This window comes from Notamacropus eugenii, chromosome 5 (genome assembly GCF_028372415.1).
Source record: "Notamacropus eugenii isolate mMacEug1 chromosome 5, mMacEug1.pri_v2, whole genome shotgun sequence".
Classification (NCBI taxonomy): domain Eukaryota; kingdom Metazoa; phylum Chordata; class Mammalia; order Diprotodontia; family Macropodidae; genus Notamacropus; species Notamacropus eugenii.
Genome location: NC_092876.1, coordinates 209,211,017 through 209,230,674, shown reverse-complemented (window position 1 = coordinate 209,230,674; position 19,658 = coordinate 209,211,017). Strand labels below are relative to the sequence as shown.

At 36.7% G+C, this 19,658-nt stretch overlaps 1 protein-coding gene across 7 annotated transcripts in view; it reads left to right on the top strand.

Moving 5' to 3' along the window:
* The window catches only part of CACNB4 (calcium voltage-gated channel auxiliary subunit beta 4), a 344,733-nt gene that overhangs the window by 121,286 nt on the left and 203,789 nt on the right, over positions 1 to 19,658 (top strand). For 4 of the 7 annotated variants that reach the window (XM_072611967.1, XM_072611966.1, XM_072611965.1 and 1 more), the window contains one exon: positions 7,075 to 7,206. The exons of the other annotated variants lie outside the window; for them this stretch is intronic. In XM_072611967.1, the coding sequence (XP_072468068.1) occupies positions 7,177 to 7,206 (30 nt within the window). In that variant the 5' untranslated portion in view covers positions 7,075 to 7,176. The remainder of the gene's footprint in view (positions 1 to 7,074; positions 7,207 to 19,658) is intronic. 7 annotated transcript variants of the gene reach the window in all.

Sequence of the window (19,658 nt, the reverse complement as noted above, 5' to 3'; positions counted from 1 at the left end):
GTTTCATCTAATTTAGACTTAGGAAATGAAGTTTTTTATTACTCTATATTGATCATCAATATTTAGTTGTATAACTTGAAGCTGTGAATACCATAGACAAAGAACAAACAAGCAGTGTGAAGCCCTTGCTTATAACTGGTGAGAACTATTTCTAATCTTGTTATGATATAATATTGGTATATGATGAAAGTATTCATAACTTCAGTCCATTTCACGTGTACTTATAGTTTGTTTTAGTTATCATTGCTATCTGAATTGAAGACCTTCCAGCAGGTAGTTTTTGGTATTTCTGATTTTTTCAGCTATATCTTGGGTGTGTGTGTGTTGCCAACACGTGAATGACCACCACTCCCTCAATTATCCTCTCTGTCAGGCTAACAGTTCTGAATAGTGTAAACTTACAACCTTATTCTCTCCTATTCTTTGGATTCATAGGAACAGATGTATTATGCTGACTGGGGTACTATCCCAATCAGTGATACTGACTGAGATCAATTAACTAGCATTTTAGGGCTTTTGCTGCCTCTTCAAAGATACTACAGCAATTTCAGGACCCACAAAGTCTATGCTGAACATCACCATGGCTGGCATTCATTTCCTTTGTCATTGTACCTAGTTACAAACATGTATGTTTGATTGATATTTGAGGGGGTGTTATCATTATTACTATCGGTGGTGGTGGTTAGTGGCATTAGAACCAGGCAGTTCATTGACTTAGTAAGAGTTGTAATATAATATGAAAAGTATGTAATGTAATATAATATAATATAAAAAGCAAAATAATAAAAAATTTAGAAAAAGACTTCTTTTCTCTAAAAAGGTAATCTGTTTCTAAGGGGCATCAAGGAATAAAATTAGGCAGAAAATAAAAATCTTAAAAGTTTGCATAGGTAGACAGGATGTTACATAGATGAAATTCTCATTCATTTTTTAAAAATAATTGTTGTTTAAAAGGCTGAAAATACCATAATTCTTGATAGGTCCTAGGGACCTTTTGAATTATGTAAACTAATTGTTGAAAAAAATGGATCTCAGGTGAAATGTTAGAGGCGAGAAACATAAGGGCCTGTGAGAAATGTTGTTGTTTTGGCTTAATCATGAATAATTTTACTTGTATGAATTTGCCTGGTCCTTCTATTAGCTGGATTTATCAGTGTGTTTTTTGGGTTATCATACTTTCAATGCTTGTGATTCCATACCTAAAAAAACCTTCCAAAACACAAATGGAGTGAACCAAAAAGAATTTAGCACTTTCAATTCATCTCATAAGGCTGCCAGAATAAAGTTAGTACTTCCCCACAATAAATTAAGATAGATTTGCTTTATGAACTGTGATAGAGAGAGCGATGTGAAATGAAAGGACATACTGACCGAAGATGGTCAGTACAACACTACCTTGCTATCCTTCATTCCCTTTCTAGAAAGGATTAGCCTAACCCATAATGAACACAATGACCATGTGCCTTTTTCACCCAGAGTTGTTGGTTTTTAATGATGCTTTTGTCTTGGTCACTTTCCTTTTGCTGATTCCTCAACTTCTCTTGTATACACAGGTTCATTAGAGCAGAGGGTCTTAAGATTTAGAGCTGAGACCTGAGATTTCATCTACTTGTAATCTCATTTTGTGGATAAGCAGTATAGATTCAAGTAAAATGACTTGGTCAAAGTCGCACAGCTAGTAAAAACCTCAGCCAAAACTGACACTGAAACCTCCTGATTTTAAATGCTCTGGTTCTTTTTCCCCATAGCACACTTAGATCTACACCAGATGGCACCTCTGTATACAGTGGGGAAAAGAGCAGTTACTCCTTGCTTTGGGTGATCTCCCTTTCTTCTTTGAGGTCTGTAGGTGTTTCAGTTTCTCCTACCTCTTGCTTCCTTTCCTTTAGCTTTTCTGCTGGATAAGTGTGTGCCCAGGGACTCTTCTATCTAGAGCCTTAGTCCATCTGTCACTCAGTGCCCACCAGTACCTAAAAACAGCTTTGGAGTTACTAGCCCCATGTGCTTATTTCTTATAGACACTATATTTTTCACCTATAATGTTTCATTCTCCCAACCATTAGCTCACAATACTAAGATTTCAAAGAACATATCAAAACATTATGTTGATTTTAACATTTTAAAAACTGTCAATTCTAAATGACAGCTTATTCTTTCTGTGAAATTCTAACCCTTCCTTCTCCACCCCCATGCAAACTCCTCATACCTTTCTTTTGTGCTTAATTTTCTTTCATGCTTCCATGACATGTCACTTTTTATGGAGAAAATAAGAGATCCACAAAAGCTATTTATTTTGTTTCCTTTGTTAGGCAGAGCAACAAAATATTGCTACCTCCCCCAAGCCTCTGGTCTGGTCATTTGGTTGTAAGAAAACAACGTGCATGGAGAGGGTGGCGGTGATAAATTTTGTTTGAGGATTGTCTTCTGAATTATTTACTCATTCACCTACAGAAGCAGATCAGAAATTATGGCCCCAGACCCTATGGCTTCCTGGCTGCCAAATATTCTTTTCAATTCAATAAGCATTTGTTGAGTATTTACAAGGTGCAAGGCACAGTGCTAGGACGTAAGGATACAAATTTTTAATAAGACATAAGTATAGCTGCCTTCAAGGAGCATACAATATAATAGAAAGATAATGTTCCCAGCTTCTCCTGGGTTTGTCATTTCAACCTTGCCTTTCCTTTGAACTCCACAAGTCCCTCCTTTTGGGCCCCCTTCACTACCCCACGTGCCCCTTGCACCTTAAGAAAACAAAAAGGATTGACATCAATCCAGAATTTGACAAAGTGGGACAGGAATTTGCTGTACCTGAAACAGTCTCTGTGATCAGGGGTCACTCTCATATCAGACAGACATGAGACTCCCTGGAGCTCCCTGGGGAGCTTGGCCTTTCAACTTCACCATTAATATCAAGACGATCCACATCAAAGGTGGCACTCTGTTGCCATCCCACCGAGACTAACAAACTTCAAGGGGAAAAATAAATTCTATTGAATTGAAGAGGACAGTTATGCTGCCAGGCTACCAGGAAGAATGGATGCAGGAATTTTGTGACATAGTAGTAATCTTGGAAAAAGATTGTGAGCGGGAGGAGTATGTGTGAGGGAACCAGCTCAAACCAGCTTTCCAGCTGATTATTTAAATTTCAGTGTGAGATTTACATTTTAGAAATTTATGATCACCACATATCAGGGTTTGATTTATTGTTTTGTTGATTGTGCTTAAGAAAATGATTGAGAAACTGTTAATAATGCAAATTAAACTTAAAAGTGTGTTGTGAATATATGTGTATATATGTATACATATACATAAAGTTTTTTGGGGGAAGAGAACCAGTTGTTAATCATTTACCAGCACATTCTTGTTTATGAGACACACTCATATGCAAATAATGGTAGGAGAGCATTTTAATCTGAGCTTTGGCTTCCCCAAATAGAGCAATTTATCCTGGCAGCAGGTGAAGAGGAGGAGATGGGTGATTTGGGAATCAGAAACCATCATTTGGTAGATTGCACAGAGATTGTCCTGCTTGTTTCTTCCTGGGCAAGATCACAGCCAGGACCTGAAGTGACTCTTTTATCTCTGCAGTCCTAACGACAAGTTCCCCATCGTATGCTAGTCTCAAGATAGGAGTGTTAAGGGAGATGTTATGACTAAAACCAGAGTGAATAACATAAGCCATGAAATTGAGGGAGAAACCCAACCCCTAATTTGAAGTGCTTCATGCAGGGCATAAGAACTCTTAACAACATAATGGAATTTGACTGCCCTAGTTACCCCTTACATACAAAGATGTACATAATTACAAGGAGGCAGTTTGAGAGAAGTACATCATGGGTCTCTTTGAGCCTGGGTTTTCTCCATTTGATTCAGCAAGCATATATTAAGTATATGTTCTATGCCATAGGGTTTAGGAAAGGAGCTCTTTGTTTAAGAAATGACACTTAAGTTGAACCTCAAAGAGACCTAGGGATGTGTAAAAGCACTCACATATACACAGGATAGCCTGCTATCATAAGCTCTTAGATCTGCTTTTCTAAAAGGAAAGCAACTTTTGAGGGGTCAACAATCATCTTACTCAAGCACGTATATCATTCACTTGGTTTAGGGGAAAAAGTCAGCACCCTGAACTTCAGAGAAAGTACAGAGAAATAAAGACCAACAGACAGGGTTTCCAAACTGTCTAACCATAAGCAATACATATATCACAGATCAACAGACAGATAACTGTCTGACCATACATACATAGTTACTAGAGAGAGAAGCACCAACATCTGGGTTTTCAAAGACAAGGGCCTTCTTAGCAGCTTCCCAGAGTCTCATCTGGCACACAAATTTTCTTCCAAAAACTAAGCCTCAAAGTAAAACCTCACCTCAGAATATTTCTGAGCCAGAGGGCATCATAACCCTTGAGAACCAGTACATTAAAAATTAACAAAAGGTGCGTGCCTCCCCTAATCAAGCTTCCTATAATGGACAGCCCCATTAATGGGTAGGGAAGATCTTTAACTCTCTGATTAGCATTACAGGATGCCAAGAGGCAGAGGTGGGGAGAGAAAGTATTTCTGGGATATAGTCTACTCAAAGGAATTGAAACAGGAGATGGAATATTATAGGGAAAACGAACGTCAATGTGACATCTGTAAAGTGAGACTAATAATAGTCATTTCTCAGTAGCTGCATTGATTTCAAACCCACCATCATCATTCTCCCCCAGCACAGTCCCCTCCCTCCTTCCCATCCTCCCACAATAATTTCTTCATCAGGAAACTCTCCATCATGGAGGATGCTTCAGCTTTGGTACTCAGTACCTCAGTAGCACCCTTACTTGTTCCTCTCCCTCTGATTGGAAGAGTAGAGTTTGGAGCAAAACCTCCTCACAAAGCCTCACTATATGGGGACCTGGAAGCTCTTAATTTCCTACCAACTGCACTGCTTAGTTTTGACTCCAATAGCATTATCCCTCTCATTAAGATTATCCTCTCCTTTCTCTCTCTTCCTTTTGTGTATTGTCTTCCCCCATCTGATTATAAGCTCCATAAGGGCAGGGGCTCTCTTTCTTTTTCTTATTTGTATCTCCAGTGCTTAGCACAGTGACTGGCACATAGTAGGTGCTTAATAAATGTTTATTGTACTGTACTTAAATAAGGAAGGTATTTGTTAAAAAACGACATAATTGTCAATTATTATTTTCTTCATCTCAATATTAGAAGTCAAGAGAACTGGATAAAAGTCCATATTTATTTTTTCCCATGATTGCTACTGTTAACAGGTTTATACTTCTGTGATTATGCCATGTAAAGGTGGGAAGTCTTGCTTCTGAGCCCAACATTCTTAATGTCGTAAGATTACTCCTAAAAGTAAAAATTACTTCTATCTATTCCCTCCATTTTGGAATTGTTGATAATTTTGGAACTGTTTCTGGACTATTAATGATATTGAGTAAATCATACAGAATACTTAGAATTATTTTATCTTAAACATTTATTATTTATTTATTTTAACTTTTAAAAAATGTTGAATTTTAAATTCTCTCCTTCCCTTCAGCCTTTCCCCATTAAGAAAGCAAGCAGTATGATATGAATTATATATGTAAACAAAACATATTTCCACATTAAACCATGTCACCAAAAAGTAAGAAAAAGTGAAAAAAATGTACTTTAGTTTGCACTCAGTTCAGCAGTTTTCTCTCTAGAGGTGGATAACACTTTTCATCATGAGTCCTTTGGAATTGTCTTGTATCATTGTATTGATCAGAGGAGCTAAGTCTTTCACAGTTGATCAACATTACAGCATTGCTGTTACTATGTACAATAATCTTCTGGTTCTACTCATTTCACTCTGCATCAGTTCACATAGGTCTTACTTGTTTTTTTCTGAAACCATCCCCTTTGTCATTTCTTAATAGCACAAAAGTATTCCATTACAATCATATACTACAACTTGTTTAGTCATTCCTTAATTGATGAGCATCCCCTCAATTTCTAATTCTTTACCACCTAAAGAGAGCTGCTATAAATATTTTTGTACAAATAGGTCCTTTTCTTTGATTTCTTTTTTTGATCTACTAGGGATACAGACCTAGTAGCAATATTGTTGGGATAGAGGTATGCAGTGCTTTATCCCTTTTTGGGCATGGTTTCATTTTTTTCCAGAATAGTTGGACCAGTTTACAACTCTACTAACAATGTATTAGTATCTCTATTTTTCTTCATACCCTCTAGCATTTGCCATTTTCCTTTTCTGTCAGCCAATCTGATAGGTGTGAGGTTGTACCTCAGAATTATTTTAATTTACATATCTCTAATCAATAGTGATTTGGAGCATTTTTTTTTTCATATTACTATAGATATCTTTGGTTTCTTCTTCTGAAAACTGTTCATATCTTTTGCCCATTTATCAATTGGGAAATGGTTCAATACATAGACTTTTTAAGAACTAGACTGGTTCTACTAATTTACAGAAAAATTAAGCACACAAGGAGCAATGGTGCCTTTAAGCACTGATATCATTCATAAGCTGATAATTTAACCTTTCAGTTATCTAGAATCTGTTTTTCTTTTTCCTACCCCTAACTAAAAAGTGCTTATTTTCCTGCTTATGATCACTTAGTTAAGGGTTCTTAAATGGTAGACTGCTTTGGCATTCCAGTGAGGTATATGGACCCCTCTCAATAATATTTTTAAATTCATAAAACAAAATATATAGTGTTACTAAAGAAGCCAATTAGGTTGAGATACAGTTATCAATATATTTTTGAAAAACAAGTTCATGGACCCTAGGTTAAGAACCCCTCACCTAGATTAAGGGGATGGTAGGCAAAATGAAAGGAAATGAAACTTCGGTCATTGGGTTTTCTTTATGGTGACTTGGATGGTGAAATATGAGATCGAATTGATGAGCTTAAATACAGATTCAAGATCAGTTAAGGATTTCTGTTTGTTTTCTATACCTCTATTGCCATTGATACTGCTGCTGTATGAAAAAAATTCAGAATATGGAAAAAGCCAGTTTATCTGGCATTTTGCAGTCAAGACCTTTCTATTAACCTAAACTTCTGTCCATTTTCAGTCCAATGATAATTAATGTACATAATGGTGGCCTTGTCCTCCTGGTGAATCCTGTGTGGTTGTGAATCCTGGAACACCAGTCTCTGAAGAATCAAAATTGCACATGACCCAAAGAGCAATGGAGAGACGCAAGGTGGGTGTAAGGCAATGATAACCTATGTGCAAGCATCAAAAAGAAATATTTTATAAATATATTTTCAGGAAATATATGCTGTCTATATATATCCAGGAAATATATTGGAATAGGAATGGGCCAATCTTGCAGTGAGGGTCAAGGATGGTAGCCAGAGTGCTGTGTAGGTACTCATAGAATATAGAAAAATTTCAAGTAAGGCTTATGTTGGGCAAATCCTCTGCAGAGGATTTGTGGGATAACACAGATGAGAATCACACAGAATAACAAGGAATGAATGAGTTTCAAACTTCATTGATGGAAGAAGATGCTAGATCTCTTGATATTTTGAAGAGTGATAAGCTTGAGTCATTGCTTTATGAAAAACCTCAAGAAAAATTAAAATCATATTTTACATAATTTTAGTGTTAAATCTTTTAATTCTTTGAAAATTGATATACTATGTACAATATATACTGACAGAGTAAAGCTTTTTTTTTTTGAAGACTAAGTCCTCTTATTTTTCCCAAGCTGGAGATTCAGAGGTCCCTCCTAGGCTGGAATCTTAACCTGCTTCCTTTTTCAGCCTGTGCTGATTTGCCCCTCCAACAGACTGTCTGGTAGCCTTTTTGTCCAGGGACTCATTATATTGGGATCAAACTTAGTTTGGACACCCAACCAGCGTTAGCCTACCTCAGAATTTAGCTCAGATTTTCCAAACTCAAGTGATCCAGGAGCATCAGCCTCTAGCATCAGGAACTACAAGTATGTGCCATTATACCTGGTCATCGTATAGTCCTTTCAAAATAGCTGCAATCTCACTGGTATGGATATTCACTGTGCTGGATCTGGAGACAATAAGATATACTTTGGCTGCTGCCACATATACTCACTATATTATTGTAGGCAGTCATGGTATCATGGTATCACCTAACCTCAGTGAACTTCAGTTTCCTTGTCTACAAAACTAGGATAATACTTATATTTACCTCACAATGTTGTTGTGAGGATCAAATGAGAAAATTGATGGGAAATGTACATTTACCAGCTTAATGTAGTGTATAAATGTTAATGTTGTTTAAAAGTAGCTCTACTGTTAATACTGTTCTTAAGTATATGTAATGGTTGTGTCAAAAAACAAAACAAAAAAATGCTTTTACTGCTAGTTTACCAACTTCTGGACATGAAGTTTTTCTGCCCTTGCTGGCTGAGCTGCCATTTATTTGGCCTGTGCTTGATAACATTTTTAGCTTGGAAGGCCTTATGTTATACTGACATAACCTTCAAGAAAGAATGAACCAATGAATGGAACAGTTATGTGCAAAACTCCCTGTACTTCACCCTGGGGGTACAAAAAGAGAAATAGGACAGCCCCTGCTTTCAAGGAACTCTCATTCTAGTGGTAGAGACAACACACATGGAAGGTTTCAGCTTCTAACTTCAGCAAGTTAGATGGAAAGTTCTTACGAATCTTCAGGAGCCAATGGCAAAGCAGATAGTAATGCTTCTTCTTTAATGTAATTTCCATGGATAAAATAAAGAATTTCTGATGTTGAACCATTTGAGAGTGCCAAGGCCTTTGGTGGCAAGAGTTTTGTTTTCTTAGTCTTCAAGTTGTATCTCCACAGGGGTTGTTTCCCAGGATGATGGCTGTGGGCACTGGGATGGAAGCATCAATCCTCCTAAGGGTCTTGGGTTCAGGGACCTGCATTATTTCCATTGTGATCCGAGGGGAAAGAGTTGTCAAGATGGTAGTAGTGTCCATTTGTCTGGTACATGCTGTCTTCTGTTTCTTTTGATTGGTAGTTTTGGAGGATTGCTTCCCTTTTCCACAAGAAAGTGTAGGAAGGGTTTTGTACCAAGGATCATACATTACAAGTATTCATTTATATGAAATATTGCCATTAAAAAGCACGTTTATGTAGATTATCATCTCATTTGATCCTCACCAGAAAGTCTTCACAGTACAAGCAATGCTGGCTCTGGAATCAAAGAGCTTGAGTTTAAATCCTGTCTCAGAGTCAGGAAGACTTGGGTTATACTCCCAACTCTGGATAAATCACTTATCCTCTCAGAGCCCATGGTGGTAAGTTACAGAGAAGGTGCCATTTTGCTTGGTAGATGAAGTGCCTCATTAGGAGCTCTCTATACTGATGAAGTCACATACGGCAAAAACATCATGTGATAAAATCATGTCTGGTAAAAAATATATAGGTATCTATGAACTAGACTAATTAACTTCTGCTGTGCCACATAAGAGGATTTGTCACATCCTCCTTCTGCCTTTCTGAATTAATTGTGACATTGAGTGAGAAGTGGGATGAAGCTGCAGAAATATTTTGGGGAAGTTTAAGGTGCTTTAGTGCTTCTGTGGCTAGTCCTGCTGCCAAGAAACAGGGTCATGTACACTATTGGTACAGTGAAATTTCAAGAAATTTTAGCTGTTGCTATTGCTGCCTGAGCAAGTTGGCACAGTTGCTAAATGTGACTGTGGGGGAAGATAATTTTCTCTACTTCTTTTTCCCAGGAAGATCAGGTGAGGACAGAGCTAGGGTTTATTGTATTTATGCTTCCCACAGGACTCTGAAGTCCATCAGATTTGCATAAGTTTTCCGGTTCTATTTTACAGTGCAGTTAAATTTTAGGTATCCAGAAATCCCTCAGGGAATGAGGTATTATCTGTTGTCTGGTTTTCTGTAAAACTGAGGATTTACCATAAGTGAAAACAAAATTTCACCATTTTGGATGAAGTCCTTTTAAAACTATATGATATACTAGGATTTTTTAGAATTAAGTAAGATGTGCCGGGCATATCTATCCTTTTCTTTAGGATTCAGTCGTAGCTCTTAAACGTCATAATTGTGATACATAAATCTGTTAGCTCATGTCTTGCAGCTGCTTTTAAAATCTTTTCTTCTCTCTTTCTGACACCAGCCCTTCCTCTAATTCCCATGCTTAAAAATGACCTACTTAATTGAGAACACTGGTTCCATACAATGTGACCTTCTTTGCCTCTTGCTTCCATTTCTCAAACTTCATCATCATCATCATCCTTTTTTCCTTTCCTCTTCCCAGTCACAGAATAAGGAATCTGTACTATTCACAAAGGCTAATCTCTCTATCTGCACCTATGATCCCAATACCATTTTTCTTCTCCACAACCTTTTCCCAGCACTTCTTTCCTCTCTCTACAGGTCATCAATCTTTTCTCTTTGCAGAACAACCATTCACCCCTTTTCTCATATTTGAAACATTGGTGTTATCATTAGTTGTTACTTCTTATTTCTAGTCAATTAACTAAATTTTGTCCATTTCACCTCTCAATGAATATTTATTCCCTCAGGTCAGGTTTTTTTTTATTAGAATAGGAAGTAACAAAGTTAAATGATACCCAAGTAGAAAAATCCAGCAAAGTAGAAAGAAAGATTTGGTACGTGTATATTGCTGTCACTCGGAGAAATGACTTAAAATATGTTCCAAAGGAAATCAATTCCCAAGTGAAAGTCAGATATCGCTGAAATGTTTCTTGTAAATCCTACCCAAGACCTTAGTTTTTTAATGTCCTTTTTTAAAAAACAAGCAGATCTATGAAAGAGAAAGAGACTTGCCAATTAGCAAATAAAAACCTATTCCAGGTATAACAGCAGGGAGAGAGGACATATGAATCTTCATATAGAAAAGCAAGAATATTGTCACTGTTTTTTCTTAGGTATCATGAATATGCTATTTGGAGTACAAATTAATGTGGGGATCATAGACATAGAGCTCAAAAGGACCTTATTTGAAATCCATTTGTTTCCAACAGTCCTGGAATAGGTAATTAGCCTGATGCACATCAATGGTCCTGCATTGAAGTAAATCTAGGCAATCTTTTGGGTACTTAAGAGGCAACTATTTACTTTTATAAATGTAACTTATGACTGTAGAGTTGATTTTTTTTTTAAAGAAATAAAACAAGAAGAAAAAAGAACTCATCTAATCCAACCCTCTCATTTAGAGGTGAGGAAATTGAGGCCTGAAATAGTTAAGTGACATACTCATGGTAGTTAAATGGCAGAATAGGATTTGAACCCAGGAACTCTGATTCCAAATCCTTTTCTGCTATACCTTTTGAAAAGGTTCTCTTCTTTCTTACTTTCTGGCAGGGAATGTGATATAACAAATATCCCAGGATACTTATTATTTGTATTTTTGTATTCAGTTTAATTGAATTTAAAAACATTTATTTGGTTTTTTTATTTATACTAAGTACCCTATGCATTCAAGGCACGGTGCTGGTTCTGGAGAAAACAGATATATATGGCACAGACTGCTCGCTCGAGGAGCTTGCAATACAATAAATGAGGAAAGCATGTATATAATTAACTTATGCAAGACAAATTGTGATAACCACACAGGAGAGGTCCAAAAACATTTGGGAAAGATCAGTTTAATCCGCAGAGCTGGGGTGGTAGAGAGGTATTATCAGAGAAAGCTCCTGAATTAGACCTTGAGGAAAAGAACAGATTTCAACAGACAGAAGGAGAGGAGCTACTAATTCTGTATTTGAATGATGGTATGAGCAAAGGTACAGAGAAGAAATAGGATAGGATACCCAAGAGATCAGAGAAAGAGGAAAATGTCCTTTATGTACAAAAAAACATTTATAGCAGCTCTATGGTGGCAAAAAACTGAAAACTAATGGGATGTCCATTAATTGAGTAATGACAATACATTGTCTATGAATGTGTAAGAGATGAGGAAGTAGGTGATTTCAAATACATATGGAAAGATTTATCTGAAGTGATACAGAGTCAAGTAAGCAGAACCAGAAGAACTATTTATGCTATATCAATATTATAAAAAAGGCCCATTTAGAGTGCTGTTATAAACTAATGACAAGCGGGATGAGCAGAACTGGGAGAAAACTTTGAAAACTTCAAGAACTAAGATCAATGCAGTACCATTCATGATTCCAGAGGATCTATGATAAATGCATTTGGGCACAGAACGAGACATGTATATTTTTGTATACAGCCATGAAAGCAATTCTTTCCCTTGACTATGCCTATTTAATGTAAAGTTCTGGCACATCGTAATACTATAAAATGTTATTGTTATTTGTTACAAGAAAATTTCTTAATGGTGCAGGGAATAGGAGAGAGAAAATAGATTTCTGCTAACTTTTTTGAAAGAGGCGGGTTCTACAGATAGGAAGTGCTGCTTACACTTTTCAGATGAGGTCACTATTTTTTCTACTTAACTGTTTTACTTTGTTTCAAGAATAAAGGGGGGAATGAATAAAGCATCTATTAATTGTTTGCTATGTGTAGAGCACTGTAATAAGGGTTGGGGATGCAAATAGAAAAGTAAAACAGGCTCTGCTCTCAAGAAGCTCCTATTCTAACGGGAAGGCAACACTAATGGAGAATTTCAGCTTCAAGTAAAATGGAAAAATCCCATGGTGCTTTGAGTGTAAAGGCAAAGTGGATGTTAAAGCCTTCTCTTTATTGTCATCACTAAAACACTATCCTCAGGATTCTTGGGTTCATGATTCTGGGCCTTCCCCATGAAAGTCTGAAGGGGTATTGTGGAGTTGAGGGTGGTGATGGTTCAAGGTCTTCCTGTGACCCGTATAACTCTGGGCAAGTCCTTTGAACCAGTCAACTCTCAAGACTGTAAGTGGCAGAATAGCTGTTGATTTGCATTGTTGGAGGGATAATAATAAGGTTTGTAAAACACTTCTTGAATATTATGTCATTTTATTCTCACAACCAACCTGGGAGGTAGATGCTGTTATCCTCCTTATTTTACATGTGAGGAAACTGAGGCAGAGAGAAGTTATGCAATTTTTTCAGGGTCACACTGCTAGTAAGTATCTGAGACTGGATTTGAACTCAGGTATTTTTCATTCTAGATTCAACACCCTACCCACTGTGCCATCTAGCTGCCTAGCTTGTGAGTTTTTACCAGAAGTACTCATTGTCAGTGAACTCACAGGTCTAGTTCTACTTCCTCCCCCCAAAAAATGATTTGAAGAAGAAATAGACTGGAGGTTGGAAAACTGAGTATGAAGCGAAGGAGTGAATGCACGGATGATCCTGCTTTGGCAATAACAGTACATAACACCTGGTTGGATATGTGGAGAAGGAGGAGTCCGAGATGATTCTAAAGTCTAGGTGATGGTGATGCAATCTAAAGAAATAGAGAAGTTAGGGGGAAAGAAAAATATGGGGTAGAACATGGTAAGTTTAATTTTATATTGTTTGAGGTTGACTCACCAGTGGGCCATATAGTTGACATTTAGTAGAGAGTTGGAGGTAGGGTTTGTCATTTGAGCCTCAAAGCAACACTGTAAAATATATATAATAAGCTCTACTATAATTCAATATATGCATTCCTAAAAAATCTTGTACTGTGCAAAATCATGCAATAAAAACTATGGGGTTCATGGAAAAATGGGGTTATAACTGATAACACTCAAAAATTTCATCAGTGACACATAAAAATGTGAAAACCCAATAAAATAATAGCATAGCTTGATATATGTTAAATAGTTAAGAAATGCATAAGTACTATAATAGATAGTTGTAGTATGTAGGGCTGTAGGCTCCTACTTGGCCAACACATTGTAGGTCCTATGAAACTGTGCTGGCAAAATCAATGGATATGGGTGAAAGGGTGCCCTTGGACGTTGCAACTCCTAGAAATTTGGGGACCTTGGATGTGGTAGAAGATGACAGGGGAGGGCTTGGGTTCAGACCAGGCCTCCTCTACCCACAACTCCTATTGCACCAGAAGATAAACAATAAATGTGACATTTTACTCCGAAAAAGGCATGAAATTTCTTGGTGAAAGTAGATGTCAAAAGCTTGTGAATTACTGTGAAATAGTATAGTTTTCTGTGTTTGTGCTGTTTCTGAAGGATAAAATTGAGCATAAGCAAATGTGAAATTCTCATTATGTTCAAATTGTTCCCTAACATGTCAGCCTCATCAAAATAAATTCACATTGTCAAACAAAACATTGTAACAGAACTAACTGTGGGTCAAGTATTATTATTGCCATTTCTAGTTATGGGAAGTGAAGCTTTTAAAATTTAAGTGACATGCCCAAGGTCACATAGATAGTAAGTGAAGAGATGTAGGCTGAACCAAAGTCTTCTGACTCCTAAGTTGAACTCTTGCCACTGCAGCATGAGCATTGTCACTTGCTGTCCTATCCTTTTGGCAGATTTTGCCTTATGTATTTCAGATACCTTTATTAATATTGTCACATACTCATCCTTGGGGCGTTGTTAAAAAAGGATGGTATTTCTATAAATTCATAGTATTTTTTAACTGAAAGGGACCTTAATGATCATATACTTTCAGCCTCCTCATTTTGCAGATGAGACAAGATGACTAGAAAAATGGAAAACACAGCATATAGCCCAGGCTCCCCTTACTCTCCAGTGTGGTTTCTATTTCACTATGTTGAACTCATTAGATGTCAATCAGAAAATATTTATTGATTACATACTATATAAAAGACATTTTTTTCTAGGCACTGTAAATAAACCAAAACTATATAAAGGAGAATTTCTCAATTCAAAACATGCTGTAGATCAGTAAAATAACTAAAAATTCTACTACTGAAGACTTGGATTTCTATAATCTCAGCTCCTTGGCTATCCATGGCCTATGTGGCAGGGACCAAATTATCTGGGATAGAAGGATCAGAAGGAGAAAGAGAAGAAATCAATTGATTAAGTTCATAAATCTTAAAAAAGTAAGGGTTTTTGATAGTGAAAGTTGTGTGGACTCTTAAAAATTTGCTGGTTGATAATGGTAGAGGAAACAATGGTCTTTTCCTTCTAGTAACTGAAGCTAAAACACATGCATATGAATTAACTCTAATAAAGGTACCCCACTCCTGAATCCAGTTAAAGTGAGATCACTTATAGCAACCATTAAAATGAATTTCTGTGAGTTTTAGGTCTCATAGTGAAGGGAAGCCTGATCAGTTTCTTCTGCTCATTTCAGTTCTTAAATTTGAGTGACAAAGGGTTCTCCAAATGAGTGATTATGTGGTAAATTAGTGTCTATGCTAGGATGGGGAAAAGGACACAACCCATACATAATGTGTGTCCAATGAGTTTTTTTGAAAGATAGTTTCCTGAGGTTTCCCCTGGAATGCTGGAGATGAAAGAAGTATTCTAATCCTTCAAGTATGCTCAGATATTTAGAGGGCAATATGGCGGCCGCAAAAACGGTTTGCCAACTTTCTACTTTCATATAAGGAAAGTCTTACGTTGAATGTGTATGAGGAGTGTTCTTTTGCTTTTGGGGAGATACAGGTTGGTGATTAATGAAGAAGCAAGGTATTATCTGTTCCCTCTACTCCCAGATTTATGCTTGGGAAATCTTAAGCTCTGTAATTTGTTGACAGGTCAAAGGAAAGAAAAAGGGAAAAGGTGAGAGATTCTGACTCACCCATGGCTAACTTCAGGCTGGTTGTTATAGATAGACTTTTCTTCATGGCAGGACTTCTGAGAAACTCTCCTATGCACAAGTGGTCACAAGCTCATGAAAAAAAAACCCCGAAGTGTCAAGTTTGCTTATGACCTAGATTTCTGAATTAACTCAACTCTTCTGAACTAGTCTCTGGACACTAAAGCATGGGAGACCAGGTTATCATTCATTCATGGAATTTTGTTCAGTATCTCATATACTGCTAGGGTGTGGCACATCTTTGAAATGGGTTAGCAGGAAATTTCCAAGGACTAGACAAGGCTCTAACAACATATAGGTACATAAAACAATAAGTAACAATACAAGACTATTTGTCAAACCTCAAGTAGTTGGTAAGGAGAAGAAATAATATAGATATAAGACTGAGTTACTACACCTTAACATGTCCCTAAAAGCTACTCCTACATGCAAGATCAGTAGACGTTAGAGTCTGACGTTACAGTCTAACTATTCAAAACCATAGCTCACAAGTCCCTATATGTTTCACTTTTACCAGACCAACCAGAGTACATATTAATTTTTTTAAAAATTCATTTAATTAAGCAGAACAGCAAAGTAAATAGCAAGGAAAATTTCCCCTTGTTCACACATGTTCAGCTTTAACCTTTCTCCTGACCTCCAGTTATGCATCTCTGCTGCCTATTAGATCTTTATCCAGGTCAGATCCCCAAACCATGGGTATTTCCCAAGGCTCTTTCCTGAACTCTTTTCTATTCTTCCTCTATATTATTTCGCTGTGTGATCTCCATCAACTCCTGTGGATTCAATTATGATCTTTATAAAAATGATTCTTGGATCTATTTATCCAGACCTAACCTCTTTTCTGATCTCTAGTCTCATGTCTTCAACTGTCTATTAGACATCTTGAATTAGATGTCCAATGGATATCTTAAACTCAACATGTCAAAAGCCTAACTCATTATATTTCTCCCAAACCCTTCCCTCTTCTTAATTTCCCTGTTTCGGTTTAGGGTACTGTCATCTTTCTTATTACCCAGGCTTACCAGTTAGGTGTCATCTTCAGTTCCTCACTCTCCCTCACCCCTCATACTTAATCAGTTGTCGAATATTATTGGTTCTACCTTCCCAATATTTCTCATCTTTATCCCTTTCTGCTGACACCTCTACTACCCTGATACAGGCCCTCATCAATTCATGCCTGGATTATGGCAATAGCCTTTCTCATTCTGGTCTGTCCTTTGGTTGGCTGCCAAATTGATCTTTCTAAAGTACAGGTCTTACCATGTCACCTTACTACCAATTCAGGAAACTCCAGTGGCCTCCAAATACCTCAGGATCAAATATAATCTGGCTCCTTCTTATCTTTCAAGTCTTCTTAAACCTTGTTCCTCTTCATGTTCTCTGTGATACAGTTACACTGGTCTTATTTTTCCTCACACAGAACATCACATCTTCCAACACTTTATTTTCACTCTCTGTGAATGCTCTTCCTTCTCATCTCCATTTCTTGGATTCCTTAACTTCCTTCAAGTCCCAAATAACATCTTATAATTTGCCAGAAACATTTCCTCCTTCCCCCTTTTTAATTTAATTTTAAATATTTATTTTTATTTTTCTCAGTTATATGCAAACAAAAAGTTTTAACATTCATTTTTTAAAAAATTTGAGTTCTAAGGTCTCTCCCACTCTCCTCCTTGAGAAGGAAAACAATTTGATATAGATTATACATGTGCAGTCATGCAAAACATTTCCATATTATGAATGTTGCAAAAGAAAATAAAGACATAGAATCTAAGAATAATAAAAATTTAAAAATTGTTCTTCAGTATGCATTTAGACTCCATCAGTTCTGTCTCTGGAAGTGCATAGAATTTTTCATCATAAGTTCTTCAGTTGTCTTAGATCATCGTACTGCTGAAAATAGCTAAGGCATTCAGCTGATCATCATACAATATCGCTGTTGTTGTATACAGTGTTCTCCTGGCTTTGCCCATTTCACTTTGCTTCAGTTTATGTTAGTCGCCCCAGGTTTTTCTGAAAACATCATGCTTATCATTTCTTATAGAACAATAGTATTTTATCATAATCATGTTCCACAACTTATTCAGTCATTCACCAATTGATGGACATCCCTAAATTTCCAATTCTTGGCTGCTATAAATATTTTTGTATGTATAGGTCCTCTCTCCCCTTAAAAAACTCTTTGAACTATAGAATTTTTAGTGGTATTGCTGGGTCAAAGAGTATGCACAATTTTATAACTCTTTAAGCATAGTTCCAAATTGCTTTCCAGAATGTTTGAATCAGTTCACAACTCTACCAACAATGTATTAATGTCTATGTTTTCCCACATTCCCTCCAACATTGGTCAGTTTCCTTTTCTGTCATATTAACTAATTTGATAGATGTGAGGTGATACCTCAGAATTGTTTTAATTTGCATTTCTCTAATCAGTAGGGATTTAGAGCATTTTTTTATGACTGTAAATAGCTTTGAGTTCTTCTCATGAAAACTGCCTATTCATACCCTTTGACCATTTATCAATTGAAGAATGACTTACTTGCATTTTTATGAATTTGGTTCAATTGTCTATATATTTTAGAAATGAAGCCTTTGTTAAACTTGTAAATTTCCCACCCTCCATTTTATTGCTTCCTTTATAATCTTGGCTGCATTGGTTTTGTTTGTGTAAAAAATCTTTTAATTTGATGTAATGAAAACTATTCATTTTATGTCCCATAATGCTCTCTATCTTTTATTTGGTCATAAATTCTTCCCTTGTCCATAAATCTGACAAATATAATATTATATCACCCTTTATATATGTCATGTGCCCATTTAGGCCTTATCTTGGTATACATTATAAGATGTTGGCATATACCTAGTTTCTGCCAACTGCTTTCCAGTTTTCCCAGCAGTTTTTGTCAAATAATGATTTTTTCGTCCCCAAATCTTGGCACTTTGGGTTTATCAAACACTAGATTGCTGTGGTCATTTATTACTGTGTATTGTGTACATAATCTCTTCCACTGATCCACTATTCTATTTCTTATCCAATGCCATATTGTTTTGGTGATGACTACTCTGATCCCCCTTATGCTAGCATCTTCCTTCTAAGATGATATTCAATTTATTCTCTTCCTGTCTTGTTTGTACATAGTTATTTGCATATTGTCTCTTCCATCAGAATGTGAGATCCTTGACAGCAGGCAATGTGCTTGTCTTTCTTTGTAGTATGTAACACAGTGCCTAGCATATAGTAGGAACTTAACAAATACTTGTTGGCTTGATTTGATGTAAGGGCATATCATCTATAGCTTTTCATGCCTCCACTGGGTGAAGGAAAATATGTGTGGATGAAGATGCTTCAAGGGTAAAATCTCATTTGTATTGCCTCAGCTTCTAGAGTATCAATAGCTCATTCAGGGAAGCAATGGGGAAGCTTGTTGCTTTTCTGAGCAGCTAATCATGTGATTTTTCCACTTAGTTACTCCAGTCACCTATAGATTCTCCACTGAATTGTAGATTCTTCCCATAGAGGAAGGTTAACAGTTGTTCTTTTGTGAGTCAAACCCATAGCCACACGAGCATAGTAAGAGTCCCTCTGATCAAACCTGTTTTGTTTGGTGTGGAATTATTTTTTTTCTGCAGCTGACCTTGTTTTAGGCTAAAGTGGGTGGCCCAATTGATATTAGACTGGGAATAAGTAATTTCCTTTTCACTCTCACTATGCTTCTAGCACTAGGGATATTCAAATTACTCTGAAGCTTTACTTAGAAATATTGGAAAGATTGTTGTTGTTTAGTCGTTTCAGGTGTGTACAACTCCTTGTGACCTCATTGGAGGTTTTCTTGACCAAGATATTGGAGTGGTTTGCCATTTCATTCTTCAGTTTATTTTATAGATGAGGAAACTGAGGTAAACAGTATTAGGTGACTTGCTAAGGATTACACAGCCAGTAAATGAAGCTGAATTTGAACTTGGATCTTCCTGACTACTGGCCTAGTGCTCTAGCCAGTG